A 20,352-nucleotide genomic window follows, 5' to 3' on the forward strand; every position below is an offset into this window, starting at 1 on the left:
ACTTCCTTTTTCTGGTCTCGTTTGTATGAAACTTTGAGTAAAATATATATTTATCAGTCTAGTATATTTCATTTTTAATAATTCCTTGATATGAAAAAACCTTACCTGATGATAGCGTTTCTTTGTTTACATACGTCATAACTTAAATAACGTCACAACTAAAATCCCTAACAACAGAACCAAAATCAGAAACGTTTTTTTAACAAATATTTAAGTTACAAAAATACAATTCATACAGAGGTCGTCCCCATTTACAGGTAATGCCTGCCTCATATTACAATAAAACTGAAATATATATGGTTGATTTGTTTGCAAAATTCTTAATTGCCACGTGGCAAACCAGTTCTTACCTGAAAAGGGGGCATCTCACAGTTATATCCCAACTTAGATTATTTTTACATACATGTATTCTACAGGAAGGAAAAAAAAGCCCAATAAAATGCAAAAAAGATTTCATATTTCTGATATGCAAAATACATTTAACTTTTATATATCTAGTGGATGCTAGGCCTTAAAACTTTCCAAACTGCGCAGGTAAGTTTGCACACAGAGTAATTTTTTAGTTAAAAATTTGGCCATATTTGTCATTTGTTATGATGAACCTTAACCATTTAAGTTAGAAAAAATATATTTGACTCTTGTGTATAAGAGAAAAGTAGTTCACCTACCCAGCAACCAACTTTTCTACCTGTAGCAAGTTTAGGCCTTCAGCAATTGTCTGATTTTAGTCTTACTGTAGAGGTCAAGAGCAATTATACCTTATATCCTAACAGTGAAGACATAATTTTTCAATCAGTTTAATTGAAGTCCGGAGCTGGCATGTCAGTTAACTGCTAGTAGTCTGATGTTATTTATGTATTATTGTCATTTTGTTTATTTTCTTTGGTTACATCTTCTAACATCAGACTCGGACTTCTCTTGAACTGAATTTTAATGTGCGTATTGTTATGCGTTTACTTTTCTACATTGGCTAGAGGTATAAGGGGAGGGTTGAGATCTCACAAACATGTTTAACCCCGCCGCATTTTTGCGCCTGTCCCAAGTCAGGAGCCGCTTGCCTTTGTTAGTCTTGCATTATTTTAATTTTAGATTCTTTTGTACAATTTGGAAATTGTCACTGTTTGCGGGGGATTTCACCCATGGAGGCTCCCAAGTGGAAATTTTGTAAGAGCAATTTTGTCCACTATTTTAATGAAAACAATTAATTTAACAATGGCTATGAGCTTGTTAAAGCATGAAGAAACCAAAAAACCACATTAAAATATATATGAAGGCCCCCTTGAAGGTTTTGTAGGACTATAAGAACCATCTTTCACGTAAAACCCCCATGGGCATTTTGAAAAGTTGGCAGGTATTTGTATGCAAGTTACTTTTACAGTGTATGTGGACATAATTATGAGTATATGTATATCTATCCAAATTTAAGTATAACTACATAACTACATGTACTGAAGGATTAGATCATTTAACATTTGAAATTCTAAAGAACTTTCTCTTATTTTTTTAGGAGCACCTCTGGTGGATCCAGGAGGGAAAGAGGTAAAATTCTCCATTTAATATTTTTCTGGATAAATAATACTTCTGTGTAGACAAAATATTACATAACATTGGTGAATGCCAGCCTGCAGTGGTGGAAATATTTTGCTAATAATTTTCTTGAAAGACAGATTTTATCAGATTGTAAGAATAATCTTTACCAGTAACTTATTGACAGTCAAAACAGACTTATCAGGGCCTTTTATAGCTGACTATGCGATATGGTCTTTGCTCATTGTTGAAGGCCATATGGTGACCTATAGTTGTTAATATCTGTGTCATTTTGGTCTCTTGTGGACAGTTGTCTCATTGACAATCATACCACATCTTCTTTTTTTATAAGATCTATAATGTAGATATAAACTAAGATAATCAGTAGCAAGGCTCCTGAATTCATGATGTTCTAATTGATATGTGGCAGGTTTAAACTAGTTTTGTTAAGACTTGCTCTGTCCTCTCTTAGAAGTGAAATATAAAAAGTGACAGAAAAAAAGAACACCTTTAATTCAAATTAATACAGGAAGCTAGTAAAATTAGACAGCTTTTTCGGTTTAATTTCAGAAGAAGCTGATTTGAATTAGGCCAAATAAAAATATATGTGTGGTTCCAGTAACCCTACCGTCCCTACTTTTTCGGCTTTAAAATAGCCTACCCTGAAAATTTTATTGTCATTTTTCATTAAGCACTGTTAAAGTCAGAATGTTACTCCATAGACTCAATGTAAAAAAAAAATTCCTACCTGCCTACCCTAACTTTTTTTCAGATGTAACTGGAACCACACATACTTTTTATTTGGCCTTACATAAATAATACATCTATGCACTGCAAGAGTGCAATTAACTATTTTACTAAACTTGCACCTCTAAAAGTGTTGCAAATAATGTATTTCTTGTTAATTGGTAGCAGAAATTAAAATGATGGTTTTTGATTATTGCAATTTTTTTAATTTAAATTTTTCACATTGATGAGAGCAACATTTTATTTTTTTGGAGAGATAGGTCAATTTCCCATAAATCATAATTAGTGTCACTTGATAATGAGGTGTATTTTGGAAAAGTCTTTCAAATAATCTAAAATCCACAGTAATACAGCTTTATTAAAGTATCATTATCTTAGTTATCTCCCCTGATATTACAAAGTTTGAAAAAATTGATTCAATCGGAAAATATTCTATACTTGAAAAAATAACAATTCTAAAATATTATAAATATAAATTTCTCATCACTTGGCGTCCGGCGTTTGTTGTCCGTCATCCCTAAACTTTTACAAAAATCTTCTCCTCTGAAACTACTGGGCCAAATTTAACCAAACTTGGCCACAATCATCATTGGGGTATCTTGTTTAAATATGTGTGGCGTGACCCAGCCAACCAATCAAGATGGCCACCATGGCTAAAAATAGAACATAGGGGTAAAATGTAGATTGGCTTATAACTCTGAAACCAAAGCATTTAGAGCAAATCTGACGTGGGTAAAATTTTTGTTTATCAGGTCAAGATCTATCTGCCCTGAAATTTTCAGACAAATCGGACCACCGTCAGGGGCCTAGCTACCTAAGGCTCGACTAGGCACGTGCCTATACATAAATTTGCCGATTATACCCCCTTTGGAAAAAAAAATTAAAAAAATTAAAAATTTTAATATTAATGCGTATTATTATTTATACATGACCCAGTCGAATCCCGATACTAGTATCCTGGTTAAGTACGATAACTCGTGCATAGGTAAACAAAATTTCAACATGGATAAATTTGTTGTTCATTCGGAACGAAAGAAAGATGAAGAAGAGAGTCCAAATTGTCAGACTAGGACTGTAACTTACGATAGTGGAGAATCATCTAAGACTGAAGTTTCTCCAACAAGTAATACATCGTCATGTACACAACACCACCCCCCTTACCCAGATATCGGGTCTTTACAACACCAACAAACAATACCTGACAACAAGAAGATTGCTATCTTAACACAAAAAAGGACGGAGAGTCACAGCTTTAAATTTCCCGCACGGAAAGTACTGTATATTCATCAATATTGTTAGCAGAGTATGCTGAATGTCTGAATAAAGAAAAAATTTTGCGGAGTTTTGTATTTGATCAGAAAGCGGTCTTGATCATGCTGCTATGAGAATATACGGTCCGTCCTGCGTCTATGACATTGTTAACTTGTTGCGTAATTACTTGAGGATACCTGGCTGTATTATATAGGAAAGCAGTATATTGATTAAGACCTTACTTACATTCAGCGGGTGCCATCAAGTAATCACTATGTCCGTCTCTCCGACCGTCAATATCTGTCCGTCAGTCCGTCCACACTTAATATCGTAAGGTAGTTTAAGTTGACCAATTATATATTTATCAAAATAAAACTTACAAATAACATTTGTTACCACTCTAATGCGCTCCCTTTCGATTTTGAGCAATTTTCAGCGGCGATTACTAGTTTTCTTTGGTATGGGGACTTCGGCAATGCATGACGCTGTGACGGTTTTCTAGTTTTAAAGTGATGTTTGCCAACGAAAATATATTCTTCGCACTGTCTTTGGATGCAAACACATCTGTTATTTTCGTAACTTGTACGTTTTAGTTTATTTGGAAAGAACTTGGAAAAGAAGATTCCAAGCAACTTGGCTCAAAGATTTCCACTGGATGCGGTACTCGATATCCACAGACTCCGTTTTCTGTGCATATTGTTTCCTATTTACAAGTGTAGATGCTAAGGAGAAATCCATCTCTTCATCATATACACCGACTCCTCAATGTTGATGTTGATGCAAGTATAACTAATTTTATAGGCAGAAAAAAACGTCGACTTGACTTTGAGTAAATGTATCATTGTCTTTGTGTATGAAACTGGATCTGAAAGTTATCAGTCATAAAAGTTCAGATATATTAGATTTGTTTAACCAATTTTTGCCCAAATTTGAGTTAAAAGATTCGTTCAAAAAAGTTAGAAAAAATCTTTTCCTTTGACCCTCTGTGGGCCTAAATCTAAAACTAGTATGATCTACACTGGGCATATTGTAATAATTTTTTTTTTCTTTCAGATTTTTGATTGTACACTACTACGTTAATTCAGGTGTTAATGTAAAATTATTCATAATTCTTCGAACTTTTCTTCATGAATATTATCATGATAAAAACCAGTAAATATGATATTTTAGTACACAAAATTATGCAACTAAAATGCTAAAACTGTTTTCCGTCGGGGGCTTCGCCTCCCTGAACCCCCTATCAGGACTCTGCCCTGGACCTGCTGGGGGCCTTGAGCGGCCCCCTGACCCCCTGCCGATTTGTGCCTACAGTTGATTTGATACCTAGCTACGCCCCTGCCACCCGTTATTGGGTTGCTGCCCCGAAATTAGTAATGTGAAGGAAATTTTGCAGATTTTGTGTAATTTTCTTGAATATTATTATAGAAAGAGATAAACTGTAAACAGCAATAATGTTCGGCAAAGTAAGATCTACAAGTAAGTCAACATGACCAAAATTGTCAGTTGATCCCTTAAGGAGTTATTGCCCTTTAAAGTCAATTTTTAACAATTTTCATAAATTTTTGTAAATTTTTTAAAACATTTTAGAAAATATTTCCCACTGTAATTACTGGGCCAAGTTCATTATAGATAGAGATAATTGTAGCAACAAGAATGTTCAGTAAAGAAAGATCTACAAACACATCACCATCACTAAAACACAATTTTGTCATGAATTTATCTGTGTCCATTGTTTCTTTACACATAGACCAAGGTGAGCGACACAGGTTCTTGAAAGCCTCTAGTTTGTGTAGTTGTTAATAATGTGTAATATTTTGCAAATAAGATTAAATTGAAAAAAAGACTGCTTACATGTACATACTCTTGATTCGAGTTATATCATTGACATTAATTTCTATATTCTGTTTGTTTTTTTCAGATTGAAGATGAGTTTTCTCAATGTAAGTATTCTTTGTTGTATCTAGTGATTATTTTTTCTTTGCAGATTTATAACAATTAGTAGTTTTTCGTAGGCCATTACAATGTACCAAAATTACTGATAAATTAGTCTGTTCATTAGTTCTACCCTACCATTTGACAGAAATAGATTGCCATATGACAAACAGAAATAAAGTTGAATACATTCGAATACATTGAATACATTTGTTTGATGTGCTAGCAACACAACTTTTCAATTGAGAAATAAAGTTGATTACATTTGTTACATTTGCAAGCAATATAACTTTTCATTTGAGAAATAAAGCAACACAAATTGTCAGTAGAGAAACAGAGGTGAATTCATTTGTTTGATTTGCTAGAAACATAAAAGAGGGACGAAAGATGCCAGAGGTACAGTCAAACTCGTATATCGAAAATAAACTGACAACGCCATGGCTAAAAATGAAAAAGACAAACAATAGTACACTTGATACAACTTATAAAACTAAAGAATAAGCAACACGGACCCCACCAAAAACTGGTAGTGATCTCAAGTGCCTCGGAAGGGTAAGCAGATCCTGTCAATAACAACTAAACAAATAACTTGTCAACTTCAAAATAAAGTTGAATACATTTGTTAGATGTATGAGAAACACAACTTGTAAATATTTCTATTTTTGTCTCGCTTGACGGAGTCAAAAAGCGAGACATAGGTATGCTGTTTCCCGCGGCGGTGTCAATAATGTATTAGTTTGTGATCAGGTCTAGTTTATGGTGAACCACAAGTGGTAGGTCAAAGATATTTGGTATGCAGTTGTATAAGTATTTGCACATCTCATTGCCATGGAGATTATTTGGCCCCGCCCCCTCAGTTATGGTCTATTGAAATTTTGCTTATTTTTCATGTATTAGTTTGTGATTAGGTCAGTTTATGAAGAATCACTAGTGGTAAGTTACTGATAATTGATATGCAGGTCCAAGACCACAATTAATTCTTTTCTTTTAGAACATAAATGTAAATTAAAAAAAATCCCACCTGCGCTTTCTCAATGAAATTTTTATACGACGGCAAAAATTGAAAGTTTTTTGGTCGTATATTGGTATGATGTTGGCGTCGTCGTCGTCCGAATACTTTTAGTTTTCGCACTCTAACTTTAGTAAAAGTGAATAGAAATCTATGAAATTTTAACACAAGGTTTATGACCACAAAAGGAAGGTTGGGATTGATTTTGGGAGTTTTGGTCCCAACATTTTAGGAATTAGGGGCCAAAAAGGGCCCAAATAAGCATTTTCTTGGTTTTCGCACTATAACTTTAGTTTAAGTAAATAGAAATCTATGAAATTTTGACAAAAGGTTTATGATCACAAAAGGAAGGTTGGGATTGATTTTGGGAGTTTTGGTTCCAACAGTTTAGGAATTAGGGGCCAAAAAAGGGCCCAAATAAGCATTATTCTTGGTTTTCGCACAATAACTTTAGTATAAGTAAATAGAAATCAATGAAATTTAAACACAAGGTTTATGACCACAAAAGGAAGGTTGAGATTGATTTTGGGAGTTGAGGTCCCAACAGTTTAGAAGTTAGGGGCCAAAAAGGGGCCCAAATAAGCATTATTCTTGGTTTTCGCACCATAACTTTAGTATAAGTAAATAGAAATCTATGAAATTTAAACACAAGGTTTATAACCATAAAAAGAAGGTTGGGTTTGATTTTGAGAGTTTTTGTCCCAACAGTTTAGGAATAAGGGGTCCAAAGGGTCCAAAATTGAACTTTGTTTGATTTCATCAAAAATTGAATAATTGGGGTTCTTTGATATGCCGAATCTAACTGTGTATGTAGATTCTTAATTTTTGGTCCCGTTTTCAAATTGGTCTACATTAAGGTCCAAAGGGTCCAAAATTAAACTTAGTTTTTTAGTTTGATTTTAACAAAAATTGAATCCTTGGGGTTCTTTGATATGCTGAATCTAAAAATGTACTTAGATTTTTGATTATTGGCCCAGTTTTCAAGTTGGTCCAAATCACAGTCCAAAATTAAACTTTGTTTGATTTCATCAAAAATTGAATAATTGGGGTTCTTTGATATGCCAAATCTAACTGTGTATGTAGATTCTTAATTTTTGGTCCCGTTTTCAAATTGATCTACATTAAAGTCCAAAGGGTCCAATATTAAACTAAGTTTGATTTTAACAAAATTTGAATTCTTGGGCTTTTTTGATATGCTGAATCTAAACATGTACTTAGATTTTTGATTATGGGCCCAGTTTTCAAGTTGGTTCAAATCAGGATCCAAAATTATTATATAAAGTATTGTACAATAGCAAGAAATTTTCAATTGCACAGTATTCAGCAATAGCAAGAAATCTTCAATTGCACAGCATTGTGCAATAGCAAGAAATTTTCAATTGCCACTATTGCGCAATAGCAAGAAATCTTCAATTACACAGTATTGTGCAATAGCAAATATTTTCAATTGCACAGTATTGCACAATAGCATGAAATATCTAATTGCACAAAATTGTGCAATAGCAAGAAATTTTCAATTGGAGTTATCTTTCTTTGTCCAGAATAGTAGTTGAATCAACTTAAATCATTGTTTTATACAATATACAATGTATATTCACTTTTACTACCAACTGATAAATTAAAACAATCTTTACCATTCAGTGATAACAAGCACTTTATTATACCCCACGCAACGAAGTTGCGGAGGGTATAATGTTTTTGACCCGTCCGTCCGTCCGTCTGTCAGTCCGTCCGTCCGTCAGTCCGTCCGTCCGTCAGTCCGTCAGTCCTGTTTCTTGTCATCGCAACTCCTCTCAAACCACACAACAGAATTTCACGAAACCTTTTCAGATAATAAGGACATACTATGTAGTTGTGCATATCGACGGGAAATTGCGATTCAATTTTTTTTCTAGGAGTTACGCCCCTTTGAACTTATTTACTTTAATGTACTACTGCAACAGTTTGTCATCGCAACTCCTCTCAAACCACACAACAGAATTTCACGAAACCTTTTCAGATAATAAGGACATACTATGTAGTTGTGCATATCGACGGGAAATTGCAATTCAATTTTTTTTCTAGGAGTTACGCCCCTTTGAACTTATTTACTTTAATGTACTACTGCAACAGTTTGTCATCGCAACTCCTCTCAAACCACACAACAGAATTGCATGAAACCTTTTCAGATAATAAGGACATACTATGTAGTTGTGCATATCGACGGGAAATTGCGATTCAATTTTTTTTCTAGGAGTTACGCCCCTTTGAACTTATTTACTTAATGTACTACTGCAACAGTTTGTCATCGCAACTCCTCTCAAACCACACAACAGAATTTCACTAAATCTTTTTATATGAAAAGGACATATTATGTAGTTGTGCATATCGACGGGAATTTACGATTCAATTTTATTTCTAGGAGTTACGCCCCTTTGAACTTATTTGCTTCAATGTACTACTGCAACAGTTTGTCATCGCAACTCCTCTGAAACTACACAACAGAATTTCATGAAACCTTTTCAGATAATAAGGACATACTATGTAGTTGTGCATATCGACGGGAAATTACGATTCAATTTTATTTCTAGGAGTTACGCTCCTTTGAACTTATTTGCTTCAATGTACGTCTGCAACAGTTTGTCATCTCAACTCCTCTGAAAACACACAACAGAATTTCATGAAATTTTGTAGATAATAAGGACATACTATGTAGATGTGTATATTGACAGGAAATTATTATTCAATATTTTTTCTTATACAATTTTTTTTTCTTATACTTATTTAATTTCTCCAATGACAATGTGGGGACGTGGGGTATGTGAGCGTGCTCACTAAGGTTCTTTAATTTTACATTTTAATATTTTATGATGTATTTAAATGAGTAGTTATTGTTGCAAACTCCATTAGAAATTTGAATTGAGATCAGTTTTAGAAAAAGGGAAAGGGGGATGTGAAAAAAAAAATGGGGGGGGGGGGGGTTAAATTTTTCTTATTTCAGATTTCATAAATGAAAAGAAAATTTCTTCAAACATTTTTTCAACAGCATAGTGAATTGCTCAAAGGCAAAAAAATATATTTTAAGTTCATTAGACCACATTCATTCTGTGTCAGAAACCTATGCTGTGTCAACTATTTAATCACAATCCAAATTTAGATCTGAATCCAGCTTGAATGTTGTGTCCATACTTGCCCCAACCGTTCAGGGTTCAACCTCTGCGGTCGTATAAAGCTGCGCCCTGCGGAGCATCTGGTTACAGTATGTTGTGCTACTTTTGGGACAAATTATATCAAAATTATAGAAAACTTCATTAACTGTAACTCAAAATATGGACAATTTTATGTTTAGGGCGTCTTGAAATCTTTTGACAGCTTCCGAAGTGCTAATTTTTTGGAAAGTTTGCTATAGCTTGCTATAGCTACTTTCCATAGGCGTCGGCCTCAACTTCCAGTGAGACAGACTATCGCAATGTTCTGCTCCAAGATAATGTAGTACTAGTGTTCGAATTCTGGTTCTTGGATATTTTAAGTTGCTACTCTTTTGAAAAGATTACAGCTTGAATAAAAAAGGAATAAATTAATGTTTACCGACAATTCAGATGAATTTAACTTCATTTTGCAAATAAGTATCACAAAACTCCTTTGCGGATCGGCCATTGGCTGAAGAAAATCAAAAGAAATCTACGCGAGGCAGCGTTTCATTCATGAATATTTCGTTTCATTCATGAATATTTCATGAATGAACATTTTGCCGCACTATTTTTCACTATGTACGATATTTACAACTGTTTATTATTGAATAAGTAAAAGCCCGAGAATATCGAAAGAGTCCGGTATGCGAGAACAAGTTGATGTTTGACCAAGTTGTCGGATAATTGACAAGTGATAATGGTTTGAATTATTTAACAATACACAGGTGATAGAATATAAAATAATTGATAATTATATGGCTTATGTCTCACGCTAAGAACATGTAAATAAGGTAAATACCGGCTTTAATAGAAAAGTGCATTGTTTTTGTCTAAACTGACATCGATCTGAAAGTTTTGATGCCAAACATCAGGAACATATATATTATTATGTTAGATATACTGTTCCCAGCAAACATCATTTGTAAACTTCTGTTATTTGAATACTAACTGTTTCACATTCCAATGTGGATATGAGAACCTTCACTTGTTCAGCATGCTCAAGTGCATCAAACTGACAACAGACATCAGAAAAAACGTTTTAATGACAATAAGTATCAAAGCATCAGTATAATTTAAAAGCAACCAAGTCATCATCTACTTCTTAGAATATTATAGTTCAGTGTATCAAGACCGAGATCAAGCTAAAGACAAGTGCTGTAAAAAATGATTTAATAGCATTAGTCACGGGCCATGTACATTGTACTAGCAAACTGACTTTCTAAGTGCTTAACAATGCAGTAGCGGATCCAGAACTTTTTATCCTCACACTTTATTCCTGGGGCAGTAAAATTCTTTAAGATTGACCTACATGTATAATTAACAATGTGTCGTCCTAAGACTGATGCAATGATTACTAGTATATCAAATAAATGGCTCAAAACAAAAAATTCAAATAACATTGCCTCAATGGTGATTACACAGCAGAAACTAAAACGTGTTGTAGGGTTATAAGCACCTCAGATCAACATTGTATGAATCTAGTGTATATAAACTTTTTACTCCTGAGGTCATACTACTATTGTTATGCCCCCACCATAATGAGTTGTATCCTTGTTTTTTTCTATAAGTATGTACAGTCAGGGGACTTACTTAAATGAGTGATTTTTAAATCACTTATTTAAGTAGCAAATTAGAAATTTTGTCATAAATTGTGATTTTGTAGTTATACTAAAATTTTAAACACATAGGTTTATATAATATCTTTTCATTAGTAAAATTGAAAAAAATGAACTTTTTTCTTCTTTTAAGTAGAAAGGTTTATGCCTTTGGTGCAATAATTTAGCTGCAAATTCTATTTTAGTGGATTAAATGCTATAATAATGGCCTAACTTAATGAACTGATACTTTCTTAACAGATTTTTCCCAGCAGTGGGAGTATTTTCCCTGTAAAGTTCAAGGTTTCAAAAATGTCACTGTTCGGGGTGTTGAAATTAGTGGGGGTTATAAGAATAATGATACTTAAAGAAGTGATTTTTTTTAAGGAAATTGAGGTATGATACTTAAACAAGTGATTTTTATGTCATTATCCTAGATTCAGTACAAGGTCATCACCTGACATGACCTGGTCATCCTAGACAACACAGATGTTGGTTTTAGTAAGTTTAGAAACATAATTAGTCCCTGGATCATTAGTATTCTATATTTAAAACTACAATAAAATTAAATCACTTACTCTAGTGATCAATTTGTACTACTTAAATAGGTGATTATTAAAGAAAGAAAACTCTAACTTGCAACCTTTATGAACATAATGTTTATACTTGAATCAGTGATTTAATAATCACTCATTTAAGTAAGTCCCCTGACTGATGTACGTCCCTTACTTGTACGTACATCCATACATCCCAAACTTGATTTCTGTTTTCTTTCTTTAGTTTGCCTGAACCAAATTTTATGAAACTTATACGCAATGCTTATAACCACAAAACACAAGTCAAGCTTGAATTTTGTTGGCGTCACTTCTACCATTCTTGGTGTAAAGGGGTGAAATTTTCAGTATACCCTTATATATAAGTTTGACTTGTAGCTTTCTTCGGTTATACATTTATCAGGTGAAATTAAAACGGTCTTAAGTTTTAGAAGTATAAACAAGAATGTGTCCATAGTACACGCATGCCCCATCTGCACTATCATTTTCTATGTTCAGTGGACCGTAAAAATGGAGTAAAAACTGTAATTTGGCATTTAATTTAGAAAGATTAAATTATAGGGAACATCTGTAATACTAAAATAACGAGGTCCAATTTGTCAGCAGTAATTAATATTACCAATAATTGATAAGATCCAGGTTGACGGATTCAAACAGAAAGATTTTGAAAGCAGAGAAAACTGTGCATCTTATATACTGCATGACTTTATCAGATGACAATACCGATACTAAAATAAGGCTTACGCATAGTTATATACTTTAATTCAGTCACAGACCCAAGATATCACGGGTGTGTTCTAGTGTGTACTAAGTTTCAAATTGATTGGACTTCAACCTCATCAAAAACTACCTCGACCAAAAACTTTAACCTGAATGGGACAGACAGATGAATCATCGGGACGGACGGACGAACGGACGCACAGACCAGAAAACATGATGCCCATAAATGGGGCCAAAAAATGAATTTTGGAAATTGCTGGCAAGACAATAGTTTAGTTTGAAAAATCAAAACTGTGATTAAATACATATTTGAAATACACGTCTATAACCTACATGACCTATTTGAAATAATACACATATATAGTTGCAAACTTTCCAGAGGTGCTATCCAGCACTTTGATTACCTTATTCAGCTGGACCAAATCACTACTTTAGTTTAAAATTCTGGACCCAAATTTTTTTACAGTGCAATTTAACCCCCTACTTGCAATTTGAGGCATAAAACATGGAGAAATAAATCTGGAAGGGGTATAAAAAATATTACAAGTAACCCACGGTCAACACTAGGGACTATATTTTTGGACAACGAAAATCAAGGGACGACAATTGTGGTCTCCGACCTGCAGTTGTGTAAGCATTGGCACATCTCATTGTGATTAGGTCAAGTTTATGGTGAACCACTAGTGGTAGGTCAAAGATATTTGGTATGCAGTTGTATAAGTATTTGCACATCATATTGCCATGGAGATTATTTGGTCCCACCCCCTATGTCATGGTCTATTGACTTTGAAATTTTGCTTAGTTTTCATGTATTAGTTTGTGATTAGGTCAGTTTATGGAGAACCTCTAGTGGTAGGTCAATGATATTTAGTATGCAGTTGTATAAGCATGGACACATCTCATTTCCATGGAGATTATTTGGCCTCACCACCTCTGTAATGGTCTATTGACTTTAAAATTTTGCTTAGTGTACATGTATTAGTTTGTGATTAGGTTTGTTTAAAGGAAACTAATTATGATAAGTCAATGGTATTTAGTATGCAGTTGTATTAGCATTGGCACATCTCATTTCCATTGAGAGTTTTTAGCCATGTACCTTCAGTCAAGGTTCATTGACTTTCATTAATTTAAAATTTGCATTATCGAAATTACAAAAAAACGACAGATATCTCTGTGATAACAGTTTATTCAACATACTTCTTTAAACTTTAAAAAAAAGCGAAAATATCATTTTCTTATGGGGAACAAATACTTTTGATGGGTTATCTTAAAGAATACATGTACATTATTAATCTTATTTTTTTTTCATATGTTTTTTTTTCAGTACCATTAGCAATAGCTTATTTGAAGAGATCTTGGCTTGAATTGAATAAAGAAAAACAGGTAAAAGTTTTTATTTAATTATTATTTGTTAGTTGGATACCACTATTATATAGCTTTCATATTTCAAATTTAAACCTTAATTCATCCTTCTTAAGCATGTTATACATCTACTGTTGTTTCCTAACTTAATTAATAACCACTAAAATATGTGCGGTGTTGAAGATGACAAGGTTTTTACAAATAACTTTGATGCAAATTGTTTTAAATTCAATTGGTGCAGCAATTGACTTTTTGATATATATTTCAACTTTAATATCCCTCTAAATGTTGATCATTGTCAGTTAATCAGGTAATTGATTTTTCGATAGTATGAAAGGGTATAAGTTTTCTCTACTGTGCCTCCATAACTCCATATTTAGATTGGCTATTTTGAATTTCACAAGGTATGTAGAGTAAAGCTAAATAGTTATAGGGTGTCTAATGTAGTCACAGTATCTTTAATTTGCTAATGACCTTACTACATGTATAATTCAATCTTTAGCTTTTCATTGACTGAATCTTTCATTAAATACTAGCTTAACTGGTAAACAGTATGTGTAATGATTCATATTTTTTTCCTAGGCAATAATTGAACCTTCAAGAGAAAAACTTCTACCTGATCCTGTAGAGTACCCTTATTATCAACCACCATATACTGTGGTCATGGAGATGAATGATGTATTAGTTCACCCTGATTGGACGGTAAGTGTTAAAAAAAATTCCTGCAGAAAAAAAACCAAAAAACGTTGCATTATTATGCTGGTATTCAGAAGTGTGCTATCACAGTTTAAGTTAGTTTTGTTTTTTTTTTCAAATTCGAACTGGAGGTAACTACTTCTGAGTTTTTAGTAAAGGTCTATATTTAACTGCTTGTCCAGGAGAAAAAAAATGAAAAAGTAGTAATGATAGGTCATTCTGATGTGCACTTATATCTATATGAATAATAGATTAAAATGTGATAGAACATTTGTGCTGTGTGGTATAAGCATATTTGTAATATATAAATCTTTCCTTTCATAAACTGTTGATTTAAAAAAGATGTTTTTTCGTGGGTACAGTGGAACCACAAATTTTACTACATATCGAATTGCAAATTTTCTAAAGAAATGTGTGCAGACTTTGCCAAAACCACGATTGGTACCAACGAAAATAAATGTATCCACAGTATAACAAATCAGGATAAAAAAACTCAAAAAGAACATTGTTGTACAACCTTGTGAACAGGTTTGTAATGTGAAATTTATATTTTTGCACAAAAAAAGTGTAGACAAAAATATCATTTTTATAGAAATAAATTTACAATTGCAGTATAACACTGGATGGAGATTTAAGAAGAGACCACATATAGAATATTTTTTACAAAGTATAGCAGCACCTTTGTATGAAGTTGTAGTATATACACAGGATTCTGGTGCAGTGAGTATAGATATAGACTTTTGTCTATGATATATTGAGAATGAAAAGATGGTGTATTTAATATAACAGTACTGTATTTTAAAAGATCACTTTTGACTGCCAGCTCTTCAAACTCAGTACTGTTATTCATTTTGTAATGCATTAGAGAAGCAAATCTAAATAACTTGCAAAAATAGGCATAAAATCCCAAAACGAAAATGTGAGAAATAATTTGAATGCAAGAGGTATTTTTCTTTTTGATTGTTTTTTTATTAATCAAAATGTTTTTATAAAGTGTACCAAGAAGTCAATGTGGTGCCTCGTTCCTTTATAGTTATGATTTGACAACTGTTATAGGGTAAAAATGGTAGCAAGTGAACTTTGGTAATTTGAAGCAAACCTTCTAGACATGTTCAAAAGGCAGCCATTTTGATTTAAAGAAGCTGAAAGATGGAAAATCAACCATTTCACTATTTAAAATAAACAGATACATGTAAACTTACTTTGAAAGATTTAATTGAATTTTCTAGCAAGCAACACCAACAAAAAAGTTCATTTTGATCTACAGTGTTGTTCAAAATACTACATCAATTATGTGCTGCCCATGTTCTACAATTGGAATTAGAACATTCAAAGTGAAAGAAGAATGTCATATTAGAAGGTATAATCAACATAATCATTGGATAAATACTTGCATATAAATATTTCAGAATGCAGATCCTATTCTATTCAATTTAGACCAGAAGGGATACATTAATTACAGATTATATCGTGATGCAACAAGATACACGAATGGACATCATGTTAAGGTTAGTAAATTAAACTTATAATAATTTCCAAGTTTGTTGGCATAGATATGATAGGGATGAATGGTTTCTCATGCTTTTGGTTTGACCTTTATACCTTGACTCTGGTGTGGGTGTTAAACTGCATTTACCATGTTTCTCTGTCAGTTTGTTCCTCCATACCTTTCATTTATCACTCAGTGTCTGTACAAAGGAATTACTTTTTATATTGTTGAGTTGTACAGCATGTACAGTGTTAGTGATTTCAGATTTGTCATTCAGGTCACTTCCTGTTTGATGAAACTTTAATTATAACTTTTTACAGCTACTAAGCATAGAATTTTTGTCAAAGTCTTTTACTAGTAACAAAAGCATTATACTTCCCATAACATCTAAGCATCATCTTGAAATGGAAAAAAAAAAAACGTTTGGTTAATGTATTAGACCACCCTTTTATCTAGAGGCACAAATCATAGTCATTTGTTAGTGAGTATATATGTTTTAATTTGCAGGATCTTAGTTGTCTAAACAGGGATTTATCAAAAGTGATCTTTATAGACTGGAATGAAAAGTCCTTCTCTCTGCAGCCACGGAATGCTCTCAAAGTAAACAGGTGGACAGGAGACGATGATGATAGGTCATTGATAGACCTAGCTAACTTCTTACAAGGTTTGTATGTCATATGAGATCTTTGTATGTATGTGTAGATTATGATAGACCTAGCTAACTTCCTACAAAGAAAACTGAACTGAAAATGTAAAAGTGTTGTTTTTTAGCTCACCTGGCCCGAAGGGCCAAGTGAGCTTTTCCCATCACTTGGCGTCCGGCGTCCGTCGGCGTCCGTCGTCCGTCGTCGTTAACTTTTACAAAAATCTTCTCCTCTGAAACTACTGGGCCAAATTAAACCAAACTTGGCCACAATCATCATTGGGGTATGTAGTTTAAAAAATGTGTGGCGTGACCCAGCCAACCAATCAAGATGGCCGCCATGGCTAAAAATAGAACATAGGGGTAAAATGCAGTTTTTGGCTTATAACTCAAAAACCAAAGCATTTAGAGCAAATCTGACATGGGGTAAAATTGTTTATCAGGTCAAGATCTATCTGCCCTGAAATTTTCAGATGAATCCGACAACCCGTTGTTGGGTTGCTGCCCCTGAATTGGTAATTTTAGGGAATTTTTGCTGTTTTTGGTTATTATCTTGAATATTATTATAGATAGAGATAAACTGTAAACAGCAATAATGTTCAGCAAAGTAAGATTTACAAATAAGTCAACATGACCGAAATGGTCAGTTGACCCCTTTAGGAGTTATTGCCCTTTATAGTAGATTTTTAACCATTTTTCGTAAATTTTAGTAATCTTTTACAAAAATCTTCTCCTCTGAAACTACTGGGCCAAATTAAACCAAACTTGGCCACAATCACAATTGGGGTATCTAGTTGTAAAAATGTGTGGCGTGACCCGGCCAACCAACCAAGATGGCCGCCACAGCTAAAAATAGAACATAGGGGTAAAATTCAGTTTTTGGCTTATAACTCAAAAACCAAAGCATTTAGAGCAAATCTGACAGAAGTAAAATTGATTATCAGGTCAAGATCTATCTGCCCTGAAATTTACAGATGAATCAGACAACCTTATGTTGGGTTGCTGCCCCTGAATTGGTAATTTTAAGGAAATTTTGCTGTTTTTGGTTATTATCTTGAATATTATTATAGATAGAGATAAACTGTAAACAGCAATAATGTTCAGCAAAGTAAGATTTACAAATACGTCAACATAACCGAAATGGTCAGTTGACCCCTTTAGGAGTTATTGCCCTTTATAGTCGATTTTTAACCATTTTTCGTAAATTTTAGTAATCTTTTACAAAAATCTTCTCCTCTGAAACTACTGGGCCAAATTAAACCAAACTTGGCCACAATCACAATTGGGGTATCTAGTTGTAAAACTGTGTGGCGTGACCTGGCCAACCAACCAAGATGGCCGCCACAGCTAAAAATAGAACATAGGGGTAAAATTCAGTTTTTGGCTTATAACTCAAAAACCAAAGCATTTAGAGCAAATCTGACAGAAGTAAAATTGATTATCAGGTCAAGATCTATCTGCCCTGAAATTTTCAGATGAATCGGACAACCTGTTGTTGGGTTGCTGCCCCTGAATTGGTAATTTTAAGGAATTTTTCTGTTTTTGATTATTATCTTGAATATTATTATAGATAGAGATAAACTGTAAACAGCAATAATGTTCAGCAAAGTAAGATTTACAAATAAGTCAACATGACTGAAATGGTCAGTTGACCCCTTTAGGAGTTATTGCCCTTTATAGTCAATTTTGAACCATTTTTCGTAAATCTTAGTTATCTTTTACAAAAATCTTCTCCTCTGAAACTACTGGGCCAAGTTCATTAAAGATAGAGATAATTGTAAGCAGCAAGAATGTTCAGTAAAGTAAGATTTACAAACACATCACCATCACCAAAACACAATTTTGTCATGAATCCATCTGCGTCCTTTGTTTAATATTCACATAGACCAAGGTGAGCGACACAGGCTCTTTAGAGCCTCTAGTTTTCATAGCCCTCTAATTTAAATGGCTAAGTTTCCATTTTCAGACTTATTTTTATTATGCCCCACCTACGATAGTAGAGGGGCATTATGTTTTCTGGTCTGTGCCTCCGTTCGTCCGTTCGTTCGTCCGTTCGTTCGTCCCGCTTCAGGTTAAAGTTTTTGGTCAAGGTAGTTTTTGATGAAGCTGAAGTCCAATCAACTTGAAACTTAGTACACTTATTGCTTATGATATGATCTTTTTAATTTTAAAGACAAATTAGACATTTGACCCCAATTTCACGGTCCACTGAACATAGAAAATGAAAGTGCGAGTTTCAGGTTAAAGTTTTTGGTCAAGGTAGTTTTTGATGAAGCTGAAGTCCAATCAACTTGAAACTTAGTACACTTGTTGCTTATGATATGATCTTTCTAATTTTAAAGCCAAATTAGACTTTTGATCCCAATTTCACGGTCCACTGAACATAGAAAATGAAAGTGGGAGTTTCAGGTTAAAGTTTTTGATCAAGGTAGTTTTTGATGAAGTTGAAGACCAAACAACTTGAAACTTAGTACACATGTTCCATATGGTATGATCTTTCTAATTTTAATGCCAAATTAGATTTTTTACCCAATTTCATGGTCCATTGAACATGGAAAATGATAGTGCGAGTGGGGCATCTGTGTACTTAGGACACATTCTTGTTTTTATCAGAATACATGACAGAATTAATCAAAACCATATAAACTTTTTTTTTGTCAATTTTTTCAGTGACAAATTGCACATGGTGATTTCTGATAAGCTGATATGCATAATATTGGAACCAGACTTGAGTGTTGAAATTATATTCATGTTCATTTTCTTTGTGCAAACTAATATTTTTCTTAATCCAATATTGGGTTTTGTCAGTGTACTTTTATGAAACTCTTGTGTATCTAAGATGTTGATATGGTTCAACTTCTGTGTGAATCTTTTTGGAGATCCATTTTCAAATTTGATCAAGTGACAATTTTTTTGTCGATCCTGCGACAAAAAAAAAGCTCGACATAGGGAAAATGATCAGGCGGTGGCGCTGGTGGTTAGCTTATTTCTTAAAAGCTTTATATTTTAGAAGGTGAAAGACCTGATTGCTTCATACTTTGTATATGGATGCCTCATGTTACGAAATTTCTGTCAGTCACATGTCCAATGTCCTTGACCTCATTTTCATTGTTCAGTGACTAAAATTTTTTGTAATATTAAATTCTTTCTTATTATAAGTAATATGATTACTATATTTGGTGTATGTGCGTACCTTGCAAGGTCCTCATGCCTGTCAGATAGTTTTCACTTGACATCGACCTTATTTCATGGATCAGTGAATAAGGTTAAATTTTGGTGGTCAAGTCCATATATCAGATACTATAAGCAAAAGGTCTGGCATATTCGGTGCATGGAAGGACTGTAAGGTGTACATGTCCAACTTGTAGGTGTCATCTAACCTTGACCTCATTTTCATGGTTCAGTGGTTATAGTTAAGTTTTTGTGTTTTGGTCAGTTTTTCTTATACTGTATGCAATAGGTCTACTATATTTGGTGTATGGAATGATTGTAAGGTGTACATGTCTAGGTGGCAGGTGTCATCTGACCTTGACCTCATTTTCATGGTTCAGTGGTCAAACTTAAGTTTTTGAGTTTTGGTCTTTTTTAGCTCACCTGGCCCAAAGGGTCTTCGTCTGTTAACTTTTACAAAAATCTTCTCCTCTGAAACTACTGGGC

General features: G+C 33.5%; 1 protein-coding gene across 1 annotated transcript in view; it reads left to right on the forward strand.

Annotated features, from left to right (window-relative positions):
• LOC143068348 (mitochondrial import inner membrane translocase subunit TIM50-like) overlaps positions 1–20,352 on the forward strand; it is a 30,716-nt gene that overhangs the window by 2,810 nt on the left and 7,554 nt on the right. Inside the window, exons 2-8 of the mRNA XM_076242331.1 lie at positions 1,508–1,539; positions 5,444–5,465; positions 13,830–13,888; positions 14,450–14,569; positions 15,176–15,283; positions 15,973–16,071; positions 16,560–16,716. Of these exons, the coding sequence (XP_076098446.1) occupies positions 1,508–1,539; positions 5,444–5,465; positions 13,830–13,888; positions 14,450–14,569; positions 15,176–15,283; positions 15,973–16,071; positions 16,560–16,716 (597 nt within the window). The remainder of the gene's footprint in view (positions 1–1,507; positions 1,540–5,443; positions 5,466–13,829; positions 13,889–14,449; positions 14,570–15,175; positions 15,284–15,972; positions 16,072–16,559; positions 16,717–20,352) is intronic.

Source organism: Mytilus galloprovincialis, chromosome 3 (genome assembly GCF_965363235.1).
Source record: "Mytilus galloprovincialis chromosome 3, xbMytGall1.hap1.1, whole genome shotgun sequence".
Taxonomy (NCBI): domain Eukaryota; kingdom Metazoa; phylum Mollusca; class Bivalvia; order Mytilida; family Mytilidae; genus Mytilus; species Mytilus galloprovincialis.